The 12000-nt window shown below is 41.6% G+C and overlaps 1 protein-coding gene across 3 annotated transcripts in view; it reads right to left on the bottom strand.

Moving 5' to 3' along the window:
• The window catches only part of NUP133 (nucleoporin 133), a 57219-nt gene that overhangs the window by 31119 nt on the left and 14100 nt on the right, over positions 1-12000 (bottom strand). For all 3 annotated transcript variants that reach the window (XR_012326683.1, XM_073793675.1, XM_019941611.3), the window contains exons 7-12: positions 10526-10681; positions 10142-10212; positions 6540-6687; positions 4921-5068; positions 3914-4071; positions 2419-2510 (exon numbers count right to left, since the gene is read on the bottom strand). Coding sequence is in view for 2 of the 3 variants with exons in the window: in XM_073793675.1 (XP_073649776.1) it covers positions 2419-2510; positions 3914-4071; positions 4921-5068; positions 6540-6687; positions 10142-10212; positions 10526-10681 (773 nt within the window). In the remaining variant the exon portion in view is untranslated. The remainder of the gene's footprint in view (positions 1-2418; positions 2511-3913; positions 4072-4920; positions 5069-6539; positions 6688-10141; positions 10213-10525; positions 10682-12000) is intronic.

Here is a 12000-nt window from a genome sequence, read left to right as displayed (position 1 = left end):
TATTTTAATCAAAAGACTAAGTTTCTTAAAACTCTCACGAACAAAAGATTTTATATTTATATTAAGTAAAATCAAAATAATATACAAATTAATTTTAAAGAAACCATGCTATAAAAATAGTAATATTACCTTAGCAAAAAACTGAATGGATAATAGTTTAGAGTTCTATCCACCAGCTTTGACCCCCTGAAAATAATTCTGGTTGTCACGGTCTGGGGGGAAGGATGCTACTGGCATCAAACGGGAAGAGGCCAGAGATGCTGCTAAACACCCTACAGTGCACAGGACGGCCCCACAACAAAGACCATCTGGCCTCAAATGTCAGTAGTGAGAAGGCTGAGAAATGCTGCTTTAAAGGTTCCATGATCCCACTTGTGAAGAGGCTAATTTTTTTAGACCATTGGCTGACACCACCCCAGAAATGACTTCTTGTTAACCTCATGGTACTTTATGCTAAACAGGATAACACAGTTGTGTCAGAAGCCCAATAACACCGGTCCTAAGGTTACTACGCTCTGAGCACTTGAGGCCAGGGACCGCTTTTCGTACTTAATCATCTTCCCCAGTAAAACATTTAGAAATGACTATACTGGGTTGAATAGTGTTCCCCCAAATCCAAGTCCACCCAGAACCTCAGCACGTGATCTTATTTGGACATAAGGTTTTCAAAGATACGATCAGCTAAGTTCATGCTGAGGTCATACTGGATTAGGGTGGGCCCTAAACCCAATGACTGGTGTCATCATCAGGACACGTGAAGACAGATGCACAGGGAAGAAGGCCATATGCCAATACAGACAGCTGGAGGGATGCGTATGTGGCCAAGGAAAGCCAACAACTGCCCGCAATCACCAGGAGCTAAGGGAGAGGCTAGCGAAGACCCTTCCCCAGAGCCTTCAGAGGGTACACGGCCCTGCTGCCACCGTTCTCTTGGACGTCTGGCCTCCAGAAGTGTGACAGAATAAATTTCTATTGTTTTAAGCCACCCAGTTTGTGGCAATTCACTACAGCAGGCACAGGAAACTAGTACAGTGACTCCATTACCATTTAAATGTTGAGATGCCACAAGTCTGACAGACTGTTAATTAAAGGATAAATTTATACAAGATAAAATCAGAGTATTAATCCAAATCTTGGCAGTCAGACTGAACACCATGCAACAGAACAAGACTAAAAGAATACTATTTAAAAACAGAAACAAAACACTGGTGCCCTCTTCTGGACAGGAAATTAAGCTCAGTAGACCATCAGTACGATGGCACAGAATTTTCAAACTGTAATTGCACTACAAAGTCTCAAGTGTGTCCCTTCTGTGAGAGGGAGCCTCCACGCACCAGACGCCACTAGGAGTGGAATTACGGGACCGTGAGCTGAGAGCGGCAAAAATGGAGGCGGTAAAGTCTGACTATTTCTTCAAAACAAAGATCTGCTAAACCCCAATTCCAGAGACATTAAGCAATCTGTCCAAAGTCTCACACAGTTAATTGGGACAGAGCAAGGGCTGGATCACAATTTTCCCGAGTATTCATTCCAATATAAATGGAAGGTACCAGGTACAGAACGTGCAGAATGTGTGTGCAGGACAAACTGAAATGACTGTATAGGGTCAGCAAGTGCGACAGAGCGAGTGCAGTTGTTTCCTCCACCCCGCGCACACCCTCCTGCGAGCAGCCTTCCACGGGGCCTCACCCCGGGACTCGCTGGGTCCAACGGGATATTAGCAAATGTGACCAAGCAGAAACTCGAAGAGCACTTGTGCAGCGAGGCTTCCTCTCTTCCACTTCCAGAGCCCTGAGGTTTGTGAGCAGGCCAGGGTAGCCTGCTAGAGGAAGAGATGCCACATGAGGCAGACAGAGCTGACCAGCCAGGGTCCCCAGATGGGAGCAAGTGTAACCAGACAGCTGGCTGCTGACCACAGACCATGCGCGAGCCCAGGCAGGACCAGGAAAACTGCCACCCCAGCACAGCCCCAAACAGCCAGACGCAGGGCCAGAAGCTGTATTAAATAAGCCACTGAGTTCTGTGGTGATTTCTACACAGCAGAACTCAACCAACAGGCCAAGACTAATTCCTTTACAACAGCGATGATAACCCTTTGTATGCAACTTCACTGCCTTCACATTATACATAAAGCATGCCTGCAAGCTGCCTTCATGACCACCATTTCTAGTGGGACGTTGTTTCCATCGAGTGGAGAGGCTGTGTTACACCAGGTTTCTCCCAGCCTAGCTGGAACCCTCCCGCAGCTACCAAGTTCAGAACAAGAGTTTGTTAAAGTGCTAAAGCTCAGAAAAACATCTTCTCCTGGATGGCTTCACTCCTCCAACTCGTTCCCACTAGTCAACAAATAAGCAGCATATGTCAGTAACATGTGTCCTCAAACATCAAAAGGGCAGTAATTTTAAAGACTTATCATACCTGCAGTATTGCAGAAAAGCAGCTTTTAGCAATTTGGTTTTATCTTCCCGGGCAATAGTTTCATTCTTGGTAGAGGTGTCAAAAACCACACTCTGTAAAATAACAAACTATAATTTAGAGGTGAAGGTATAAGAATATTCTTAGTTATTGGACTAAACACTGGACCCACCTATGAGAGCAACAGTACAGACACACAGCTGTTTGCCGTACTCTCTATACCAACGGTTTATATATTGATACTTAAGACATTTATTGAAACAAGATAAAACACACCAAATGATCAACTAAAGTCCTATAGAAAATGTATATATAATTCAGGAATTATATTGTGAGTAAAATCATTTGCAGATTTCATCACAACACAACCTTCTTATAGGCTTACCCTTATACAACTCATCACAAAGTGTATTTCTAAGCATAACGGTTGATTTCAATCTTAACATACAGCAGTATTATGAAAACCACATGGTTACAAAAGAAAAAACGTAAAAAAAAAAAAGTTACTTTCTGTTGAACCTGTATCAAATCATTTTCATTTTGAATTACAGTCTATATATTTTACATACTATTCAAATGGAAATTACCCCAAACAGTGTTAATTTTTAGCCTCCTGTAAAAGAATGATAAAAATCTTTTTTACGGATCAGGGTATTTCAGAATTCAAGATGACAGGAAAAAAAAATGATGTTTTTTTCCCCCACTCTCCCCTCAAAAATCATCCCAGAAGAAAAAGAAACACAACCACCACACATCTGCGGTTCCAACTGCAACACAAAGTTGGAAACTAGAAGGGAGGAGCAGCAAGTGACAGAGCAGGGAGGAGGCCAGGCAAACCCGTGCAGTGCGGGGACAGGCCCTGAGGACAAGAAATAGGGAAGTTCCAGGCAGATAGCAGGCAAGGGGCTTCTCTAGAGACGTGACCCTGGGCAAAGCTTTACGGAAAGGCGCCTACGCAGCTGCTGGAGGGTGTGGGAAGATTAAGCCATATATCAAAGAAAAGTAAGCAAATATGAAATTAGTCCACTCCAAGAATCGCACAAAGTTGTACACTAAAGGAAAAGTAATCAGCACACTGCTTCACTCTGGACTATAAACAACATTCACGTAGCCCTTATAATGGAAAAAATGTACACTGGGGTGATAAACGCAGAGAGGAATGTAGGTTACCCAAGTCCTCATCCTCCAACAGGAGATCTACAGACGACGAGAATTAGTGAATGAGAGACAGCAATACACGCATATTACTTAGAAATGTGGAGGCAAACACCAAAAAAAACAGCTGAAGGACTTACAAGTAGTCGCTTCTCAATAAGAGGACAAAAGAGATGAGAGAGATAAAAGAACTAATGTCTTCATCACAACTCTTTTAAAAGGGTCTGACTTTTAAACATTTGTGGGAAACACCCTGATAAAAATCGTTAAATCCTTCGCAAATCAGCTACACTTTAAATCAACTATACTTAAAAAAAAAAAAAATCTTATGGAACCACGTTACCTCATTGCCTGGTCCAGCAACTGAAGATGCCAGGGAATCTTCAAGGTCTTCTGCCAATACGGACACATTTTCCCTTGAAGTAATAGACACCAATCCACTGTTTCTAGAAAAAAGGATAGGAACGCCCCCACAGGAACCAGCTCCTAAAATACTATCTCCTAAGAGAAAGAAAAGTACATGATCAGATAGACATAACCAAAAAGTACTTTCCTAAATCCACCTCCCAGCAGAAAATCCTGGTGATATCCTTTGCCGTGTTACTCCTACTCTGTAATCCCGCATCAAAAGTCAAGGCTCCCTGCTATCTGGAGTGGTAGGCTGTGTCCTTCACTGTGCCTTGCAAGAGTAGTGGGTACAGAGCACCAAACGAGAAAATCATCCCTTCTGCAAGACTCAGAGTACAGCTTGCCAACCCTACCTTGACTTACTGAGTAAGCCAGTGCGGAAGGAAAAGGTTTAAGCTCTCTTGGAGTCTTAACAGCATCCCACTCACCCAGTCAAGGCTCTGGTGCTGGGACTAGAGAATTGAGGTTCCATCCTGCTGCCTCACATGGATTTTGCCCTTTGCCCCTTAAGACCCTGATGAGACTGTCTGCTTGGTGTTTTTCACTGCTGGCTGGCTCCCCCCATCACCCACACCTCCCCCCCAATTCCAGCCCCCTTGCATGAGTCCAGCACCTGGGATTCTTCTTACCCAGGGGTCTGGACAAACATTTAAAGAACATCAGCTCAGAATAAGTCACTCTTACTGATCAGGAACAAGCAATTACTTCTGTTAGCATCAGTTCTTTTCTTCTTGGCCTCTTCTGGGAAAAACGTTACTATTTTTTGCCCATAAATGTATCAGTTTGGGAACTCTACCACCCTTCCAGTTTTTCAGCTACTGTAGGCGTGGTATTGAATGTCACAGGCATCATGCTTGAAGCAAAGTTTATGGAAAGAGAACAAAAACTGCTCAGAATGACTAACGAGTTCCCTAATCCTGTTTTCTAAAACCACTACCCTACCTTGTGTGTTGAAGACGATTTTCTCCCGAGGAAGAGAAAACTTCCCAGTTCCTGTGGAGCACACGTAGACAGCACTTTCAGTATACAGATAGGCAGTCTGGTTTGAAAAGTTTGGGACCATCAACTGACACATAATCAAGTCTTCAGACTGAAAATTAAATTTAAGATTACATTTAATCACAATTGAAACAAAAATACTTGTTTATATGATTTTGTAATTCACACTTTTGTACGCTCATAAAAATGATAAAATAATTTGTTGATTATCCTTGTGAAAACCTAAACACTATCCATCAGATGATTTACAAAACATGACAATAAGTTTATAAACATCAATTAGAGAGACCATTTGCTGAGTTGCAAATAATTAGCAAAGTTTGAAAACGTTTCCATGGTGATAAGATTTTAACTAACCGCCTGTAACAAATGTGAGGAAGAAAATAAAAGGATTAGTTCATTATTTATTTTAGAATCGACAAATTTATTTATAAACGACCCCTGATAAATATTGTCTTTTTCTTCACTGTCCAGATATCAAGCACAAGAAAACTGAGTTAATTTGATCATATATGAAATTAAAAATAGAAATAAGACCTAATTATAAATAAGACCTAATCATAAAATTAACGAAAGCTAAAAAGGATATTCCGTTTATTAAAAGAATTTTACAAACATAACATAAACATGGAATTTTTTTTATTCTCAAATTGTCTTCTTTATACCCTTTCCCACTGTCTGAAAAATTTTAACACTGAGCATATTTTTCTTGTATAATCAGAACACATAAGGTTTATTTCTGTTTGAAATAAAAGACCAAACTAAAAGATTTCCTTAGGGCACTCAGCTACACAAATCATATTAAGAGTGAGAGTTCAACAGAATTAGATACTATACAAGATTAAATGAAATGAATTTACAGCAGTTAAGGCCTTTCCTCAAAAACATCATACTTATTCAACAATGTTCAATTGCTATTAAGAAGCTTAAAATTAGAGAGCTTGCCTTTTAATCGTTCACATGAAATTTGACAAGTATAGAATGTGGTTACCTACAAATATAATCCTACTTTGAGGAAAAATGGGATTTTTCTATAGTATATAGGGCTCAAAACCAAAGCCCAGTTCATGTCAGGTTTCTTCCTTATTTTTCACTCTGCAGTTCATCATCAATGTTTTCCTTCTCAGCGATACTGAAATGAAGACCCCTTCACAGAGCTACGGCAGGAGAGGCACACTCCTCGCTGTGAGGGGCTCCCACTCTCACTTCTCTTTAGCTAAGGCTGAACAAAGGACTGAGTATGAGATGGCAAACAGAATGCAATGCCTAAAAACTAGCTATTTAAAATGTATTTCCAGGAACTCCTTGGCAGTTCAGTGGTTAGGACTCTGCACTTTCTCTGCCAAGGGCCCAAGTTCAATCTCTGGTCAGGGAACTAAAATCCCGCAAGCTGCCAAAAATAATAACAATAAAGCAATAAAGAGATTTAAATAAAATAAAATAAAATGTACTTCCAAGCTCTGCAGATGAATTTCTCAAAGAATCTGACCCTGCAATGGTTAGGAAAAGAACTCAGCATGTTACTGTCACTTTGTACTTTAACTTACAGATGGAAACCTTACCTGAAAAGGTGGGTTATACTGAGTGACTTCCACAGTCACTGCATCTGACATTTGGTAGCCGTTATCTTCTACTGTTACCAGCGAGTAATAGAGGAGACAGGGCTTGTCTGCCAGGTGCCATGCCGCTGACAAAATCAGGAGACCATCGCTAATTAGTGAGAAAAAAAGATCTATTGTCTCTTGGGAAAACAGTCCGTCAATGTCTTGAAGAGTTAAACACGCATTTCCCGTATGACCTAGCAAGCCCAGTCCTAGAGACTGGGACCTTATAGTGGCTTTACTCATGATTGCCTAAAACTGGAAACAACCCAACATCCTTCAACTGCTGAATAGATAAACAAATCCTGGTAAATCTATACAATGAACTACTACTCAGCAGTAAAAAGGAAGAAACCACTGAATGAATATCAAATGCATTATGCTAAGTGAAAGAAGCCACACTCAAAAGGCTTTATACCGTATGATTCCATTTATACTATAAGGACAGAAAATACATCAATGGTTGCCAGGAGCCGCAGGTGGAGAGAGGGGTTGACAAAAGAGTACCAAGGAAATTTTGGAGTGATAGAACTGTTCTGTATCTTGATTGCGGTTCTAGTTAAATGACTACGCGTTTGTCAAAACTCACCAAATTATACATTAAAAAGGGTGCAAGGTATTTTCTATATGTAAAATATAACTCAACAAATCTGACTTAAAAAGACCAACAAATCATCAATTACAGGGATTGGCAAAGTGCAGCTCTCAGACTAAACTGAGCCCAGGTGGAGGCTTTGTAAATGAAGCTTCCCTGCCACGCAGCCACTCGTTATGTGTTGTCTGTGGGTGCTTTAATGCTACCACTGATAGAGTAAAAGAGCTGCAGTGAAGACCACATGCTCCCCAAAGCCTGAAAATATAAAAGTTTTGGAACCTTCACAGGAAAGGTTGCCAACCCCTGATCTGATCTGTTCTTTGAAGCTTACTTTTGCACAGAGGAAAAACATGTTGTTTTTAAATTTAATAACCAATCATAGAACTGCTGCTGTATATTCAAGCTGCTATATATGTGAAAAACAAACCTTTTTCCATCTTAAAGTGTATATGGTCCTCTTAAGTCTATCAAAGTTGTTGCCCCCAACCAATTAAATGGTCTCTAATCTCAACCCCTTCTAAAACATTTAGTAGCATTTTTAGCAACTCTCGGTTCAAGTCTCAGAAATATTAACAGGGTGGCAAGCACCCTCTACTGACAACTAAAAATAATAAACCGAGCTAGTGGCTGGACAACATGCACTTCAAACCAAGCAGTCCTAACGCGGCTCTCATTTCCCTTCTCCACTGTTCTCTTCCTCCAGCTCCCCAGCCTTTATCACTTCTACCTGAATTCCCGAGAAGAATTCAAGGACACTGGCCCACATCCAAACATACTGGCAGTGACCTAAAGAGCTACTGATGACACGTAAGAAGGAAGCGACTGAGGCCGCAGAGAATGCAGTCTCTTGCCCTCCGCACCAGGTAGGGAGGGAGAGACGGCCACGTCCAGATGAGGCTCGACACTGAAGTCACTCCAAAGACTGGACCGCTGTGGGGTAATGGGTGCCCCCTGAGGCCCAGAGACACAGCTAACAGAGGATTCCTCAGGGAGTGGTGCTTGGACCAGTTTCATTTGACATCTTTATAAAAAAAAAATCTTCCTGATTAAAAAAACATGAAGGTATTTTAGGTAGTAAAGATGATAGGAAGATAACCAATTCTGCAAATCAGTAAAAATTTGACAGGGACTTCGCTGGTGGTCCAGTGGTAAAGAATCCGCCTTCCAATGCAGGGGACGCAGGTTCGATCCCTGGTTGGGGAACTAAGATCGCACATGCCGCGGGGCAGCTAAGCCCACGCGCCACAACTACTGAGCTCACGTACCTCAGCTAGAGAGCCTGCATGCCACAAACTACAGAGCCCACACACTCTGGAGCCTGTGCGCCACAACTACAGAAGAGAAAACCCGTGTGCTACAACTAGAGAGAAGCACATGTGCCGCAAGAGAAGATCCACATGCCTCAATGAAGATCCCAGGTGCTGCAACCAAGACCCGGTGCAGCCAAAATAAATAAATAAATAAACAGAATTTTTTTTTTAATTGACAAATTTTTATGCGAGTATATACAGGGCAATACGTTTATGATTTCAAAAAATCCAGAATGAAGCTACCTGAGCTTTGCGTCAGTAATCGTCTGGTAAAAGAACTCATGAGGCTGTTCACTGCAAACAGGAACCGAGGTTGCAGCTCTGGCCAAAAGGAGCAATCGACCGAGGAGGAGCAATAAGCATCAGGGAGACACACACGCTCCTTAAACAGAAGAGGCCCACCCAGACGCGGTGAACGGATCACCAGAACAAGAGTATTCAAAAGAGCGAAGACCACATCATTTGGAGCTATGGTGGGGAGGGGCCCAGAAGGAGGGTGAGAGCTGCATCTCACAGGCCCCACGAGAATCAAGCTGCGTTAGCATGACAGCACCGGGGGAGGCGCCCAGGGTCTGGTCTGCCTCGGCACAGCCAGTCCTAAGCAGGTTTCTCTGTTCTCAACCCGTGTCTCCGTTCTGAAAACTACACATGAGGAAACGTCTGCATCCCCGCATCCTACACCCACAGTGGGCTGTGTCCTGGCAGCAGTTCTAAATTTATGAAGGTCTGGTAAAGCTAAATGAAAACAAGATACACTGTATCTAATGCAACTGTTTTGGGAAATTAAATATATACTATTATTTTTACTTCTTTGATAGTTTACATATGTGGTTTTCAGAAACTATAAAGGGTCCTGATAGTCCCAATAGCCCAAGAGAGAAAAATTAAACAGCACAACTTCAAGCCAAGAAACAAGTAGAATTTGTTCTACTAAACTAAATTACTCTAGAACACATAAAAATACTCCTTAACTTCTGGTAAGTTGCGTTTTGAAAAATTACAAGTCATGTATTTGCACTCATTATGAGCTCTGCCACAGAAGCCATATTACAAATGGTTTTTAAGTTCCATATGGCCTCTGGTATTAAAGCTAAACAATAACATGGGATTAAGTAGCTTTATCAGACTAACCTGGGATCTTAAGCACCATTTAGAGCACCATTTCTAAGAGGAAATTCACTCTGAGTATAAACCATGACTGAATTCTAACTTGTACCACCATGACAAAACCTCACCCCATCCTTCCTTTATTCAATACAGCGACAAACACAGGCTAAAGCTCCTTCAGCAACAGAAAAAGGGCTGGAGAAGAGCGCCTGGCATCTCCACTGAGTCGGGAAAAATGACAGCACGGAGCACCCCCAGCAGCGGGGTAGGCAGCTCTTAGAGGCTCCGGCTGTGACAGCAGAACAGACGGATCCCTACTGAGGGCAGACAGCTAATGGAACACACAGTGGAAGGCTGACAACTGCCTATATTTCTCAAATGAATTAGCATCGCTAGACAACACAAAACGATTTAGTTAAGACATAATAGTATAAGATTAGCATCAGAGGCATTCGAAAAACAGATAGCAAGACTGCTCATCATTTTATAACAAACATCAGTTTGTTTTTCCAAACAACTCCTATGTTCTTCATGACAAATTAATTGCTTACCAGTTTTGCTTCAAATCCAAATACCGAATGTTGACCCCTTCTTTAATAGCTTCATAGTTACTTTCAGATCCCTACATGAAAATATCAATAACGTAAGCTCCTTGAGTTTAGGAATCGTTTCTTTTCACCTTTATATCCCCAGCACCTACTAAAGTGCCTCATCCACAGTAAGTCAAACATTTATTGAATGAATGTATGCATTTAAAAAGTTAAGTAAATCAGTGCTTCCCAATACTTCTAAAGATTGACTACTCCATTTCAGCTTATCTGCTGGCTAAAACTTTGTGTATTACACTGAAATATGTTCTAATAAATACAACAACTAAAGGAACTAGCAGTCTCACATAAATGAAAATTATAGAGATGAATGTTACTGTTCCTTACCCAGATAGCATCAATGATGTTTTCCTTCAGGACTCTATTTACATCCCAACTATGTGCTTGTTTTTCTGAAGAATCATCTAATTCCCATTTACCGATGTTTGAACTTGTCAAGCTATAAAAGCTTGATCGCTCTCTATCCCAAAGGACACTTGAAAGCTATATGGAGAGGAGAAAAAAGTTTATAGATTATTACGTTCTAATGTTAATGAACTATTTTTCTGAAATTCAAAATTAGTACATTTTATAGCTATTTGATAGTAATCCTAGCAGAATTCTTCATTTAAGACTCGAAGGAAGGAGTGATCCTGAAACAGACCTTGAGTAAGGAGGGTTTCCACAGGCACAAATATAAAGGCAGAAGGCCCAGGAAGAGCAGAGTCGGGAGGTGGGAAAGTCACAGGATCTTCAGAGAACAAGACACAGTCCTGCTTAATTGGGATGCGGATTACAACCAGGAAAGAAGCAAAAATAAGGTTCACACACAGCACAGTCTTAAATGTGAGCTTGTAAACCTAATAAGCAAGGGAGATAGTCTCAATGGCTTGTGAGCACAAGAGCTGTGTTACAGGAGAAGGAATCTGGTAGGGCTGTGTGTAGTTCCACGTGGGTATGTTAACCTTGTCTTTCTTGCTTCTGAACAGATGTGTTTTTTAAGTTGGGTATACAGGACTGTTGAGTGAAAACCCTAATTGTCTCCACTTCTCCTGTCACCATGACTCTAGTCACTAATGGGACCGGAGGGGCCAACAGTGAGTAAAGCGGACTGGCACCAAGAATTAGGGGAAATTAACCAAGAGTGCATATTAGGGCCTTACAATGGAAGCAGGAAGATGGGGATGGCAGTGAGACATGAAAGAAGCCAAACCTATAGAACCTGGTAAAGAGAGAGAGACACACAGACAGACACACAGACACACACACACACAGACACACACACACACACACACACGCACCAGGGTTTTATACCTGGGTCTCTGAAAAAAGTGACAGTGCCATTAGAAATAGGTCAAAAGAGAAATGAGTTTTGTAAGTCAACAGGAGAGAAGAGAATATCAGCAATTTGCTTCCAGACATGTTACGTTTTAGGTTCAAAGACCAGTTAAGGAAGCAGATAATAATAGCAACCTGAAATTAGAGGGAACAGCATAGCTTAAAAAAAAAGGTGTGCTCTCAATTCAAACAGACGTGGGTATGAACCTGCCGCTGAGTGGTTCTGTAACCTTGGGCAATTTAGCCTCACTGAGGCCAGTTCCTCATCTACAAATTGGAAATGAAGCTCTCTACGTTACAGGTCATCTAATAATTACAGGAGGTAACAAACATGGAGCACCTAGCAGAGAGCAGATGCCCCCCACACGTTAGTTCCCATCAGCCTCCCTTCACTATTCCAGAGACTGAGGCAGAAGCCCAGCAGACATAGATTTGAGTCATCCACACAGATAGCTGGAGTCATGGGGGTGGAGAACACACTTTTG

This window comes from Tursiops truncatus, chromosome 16 (assembly GCF_011762595.2).
Source record: "Tursiops truncatus isolate mTurTru1 chromosome 16, mTurTru1.mat.Y, whole genome shotgun sequence".
NCBI classification, from domain to species: Eukaryota; Metazoa; Chordata; class Mammalia; order Artiodactyla; family Delphinidae; genus Tursiops; species Tursiops truncatus.
The sequence above is the reverse complement of the archived record's forward strand: the minus strand, read 5'-3'. Positions and strand labels throughout refer to the sequence as shown.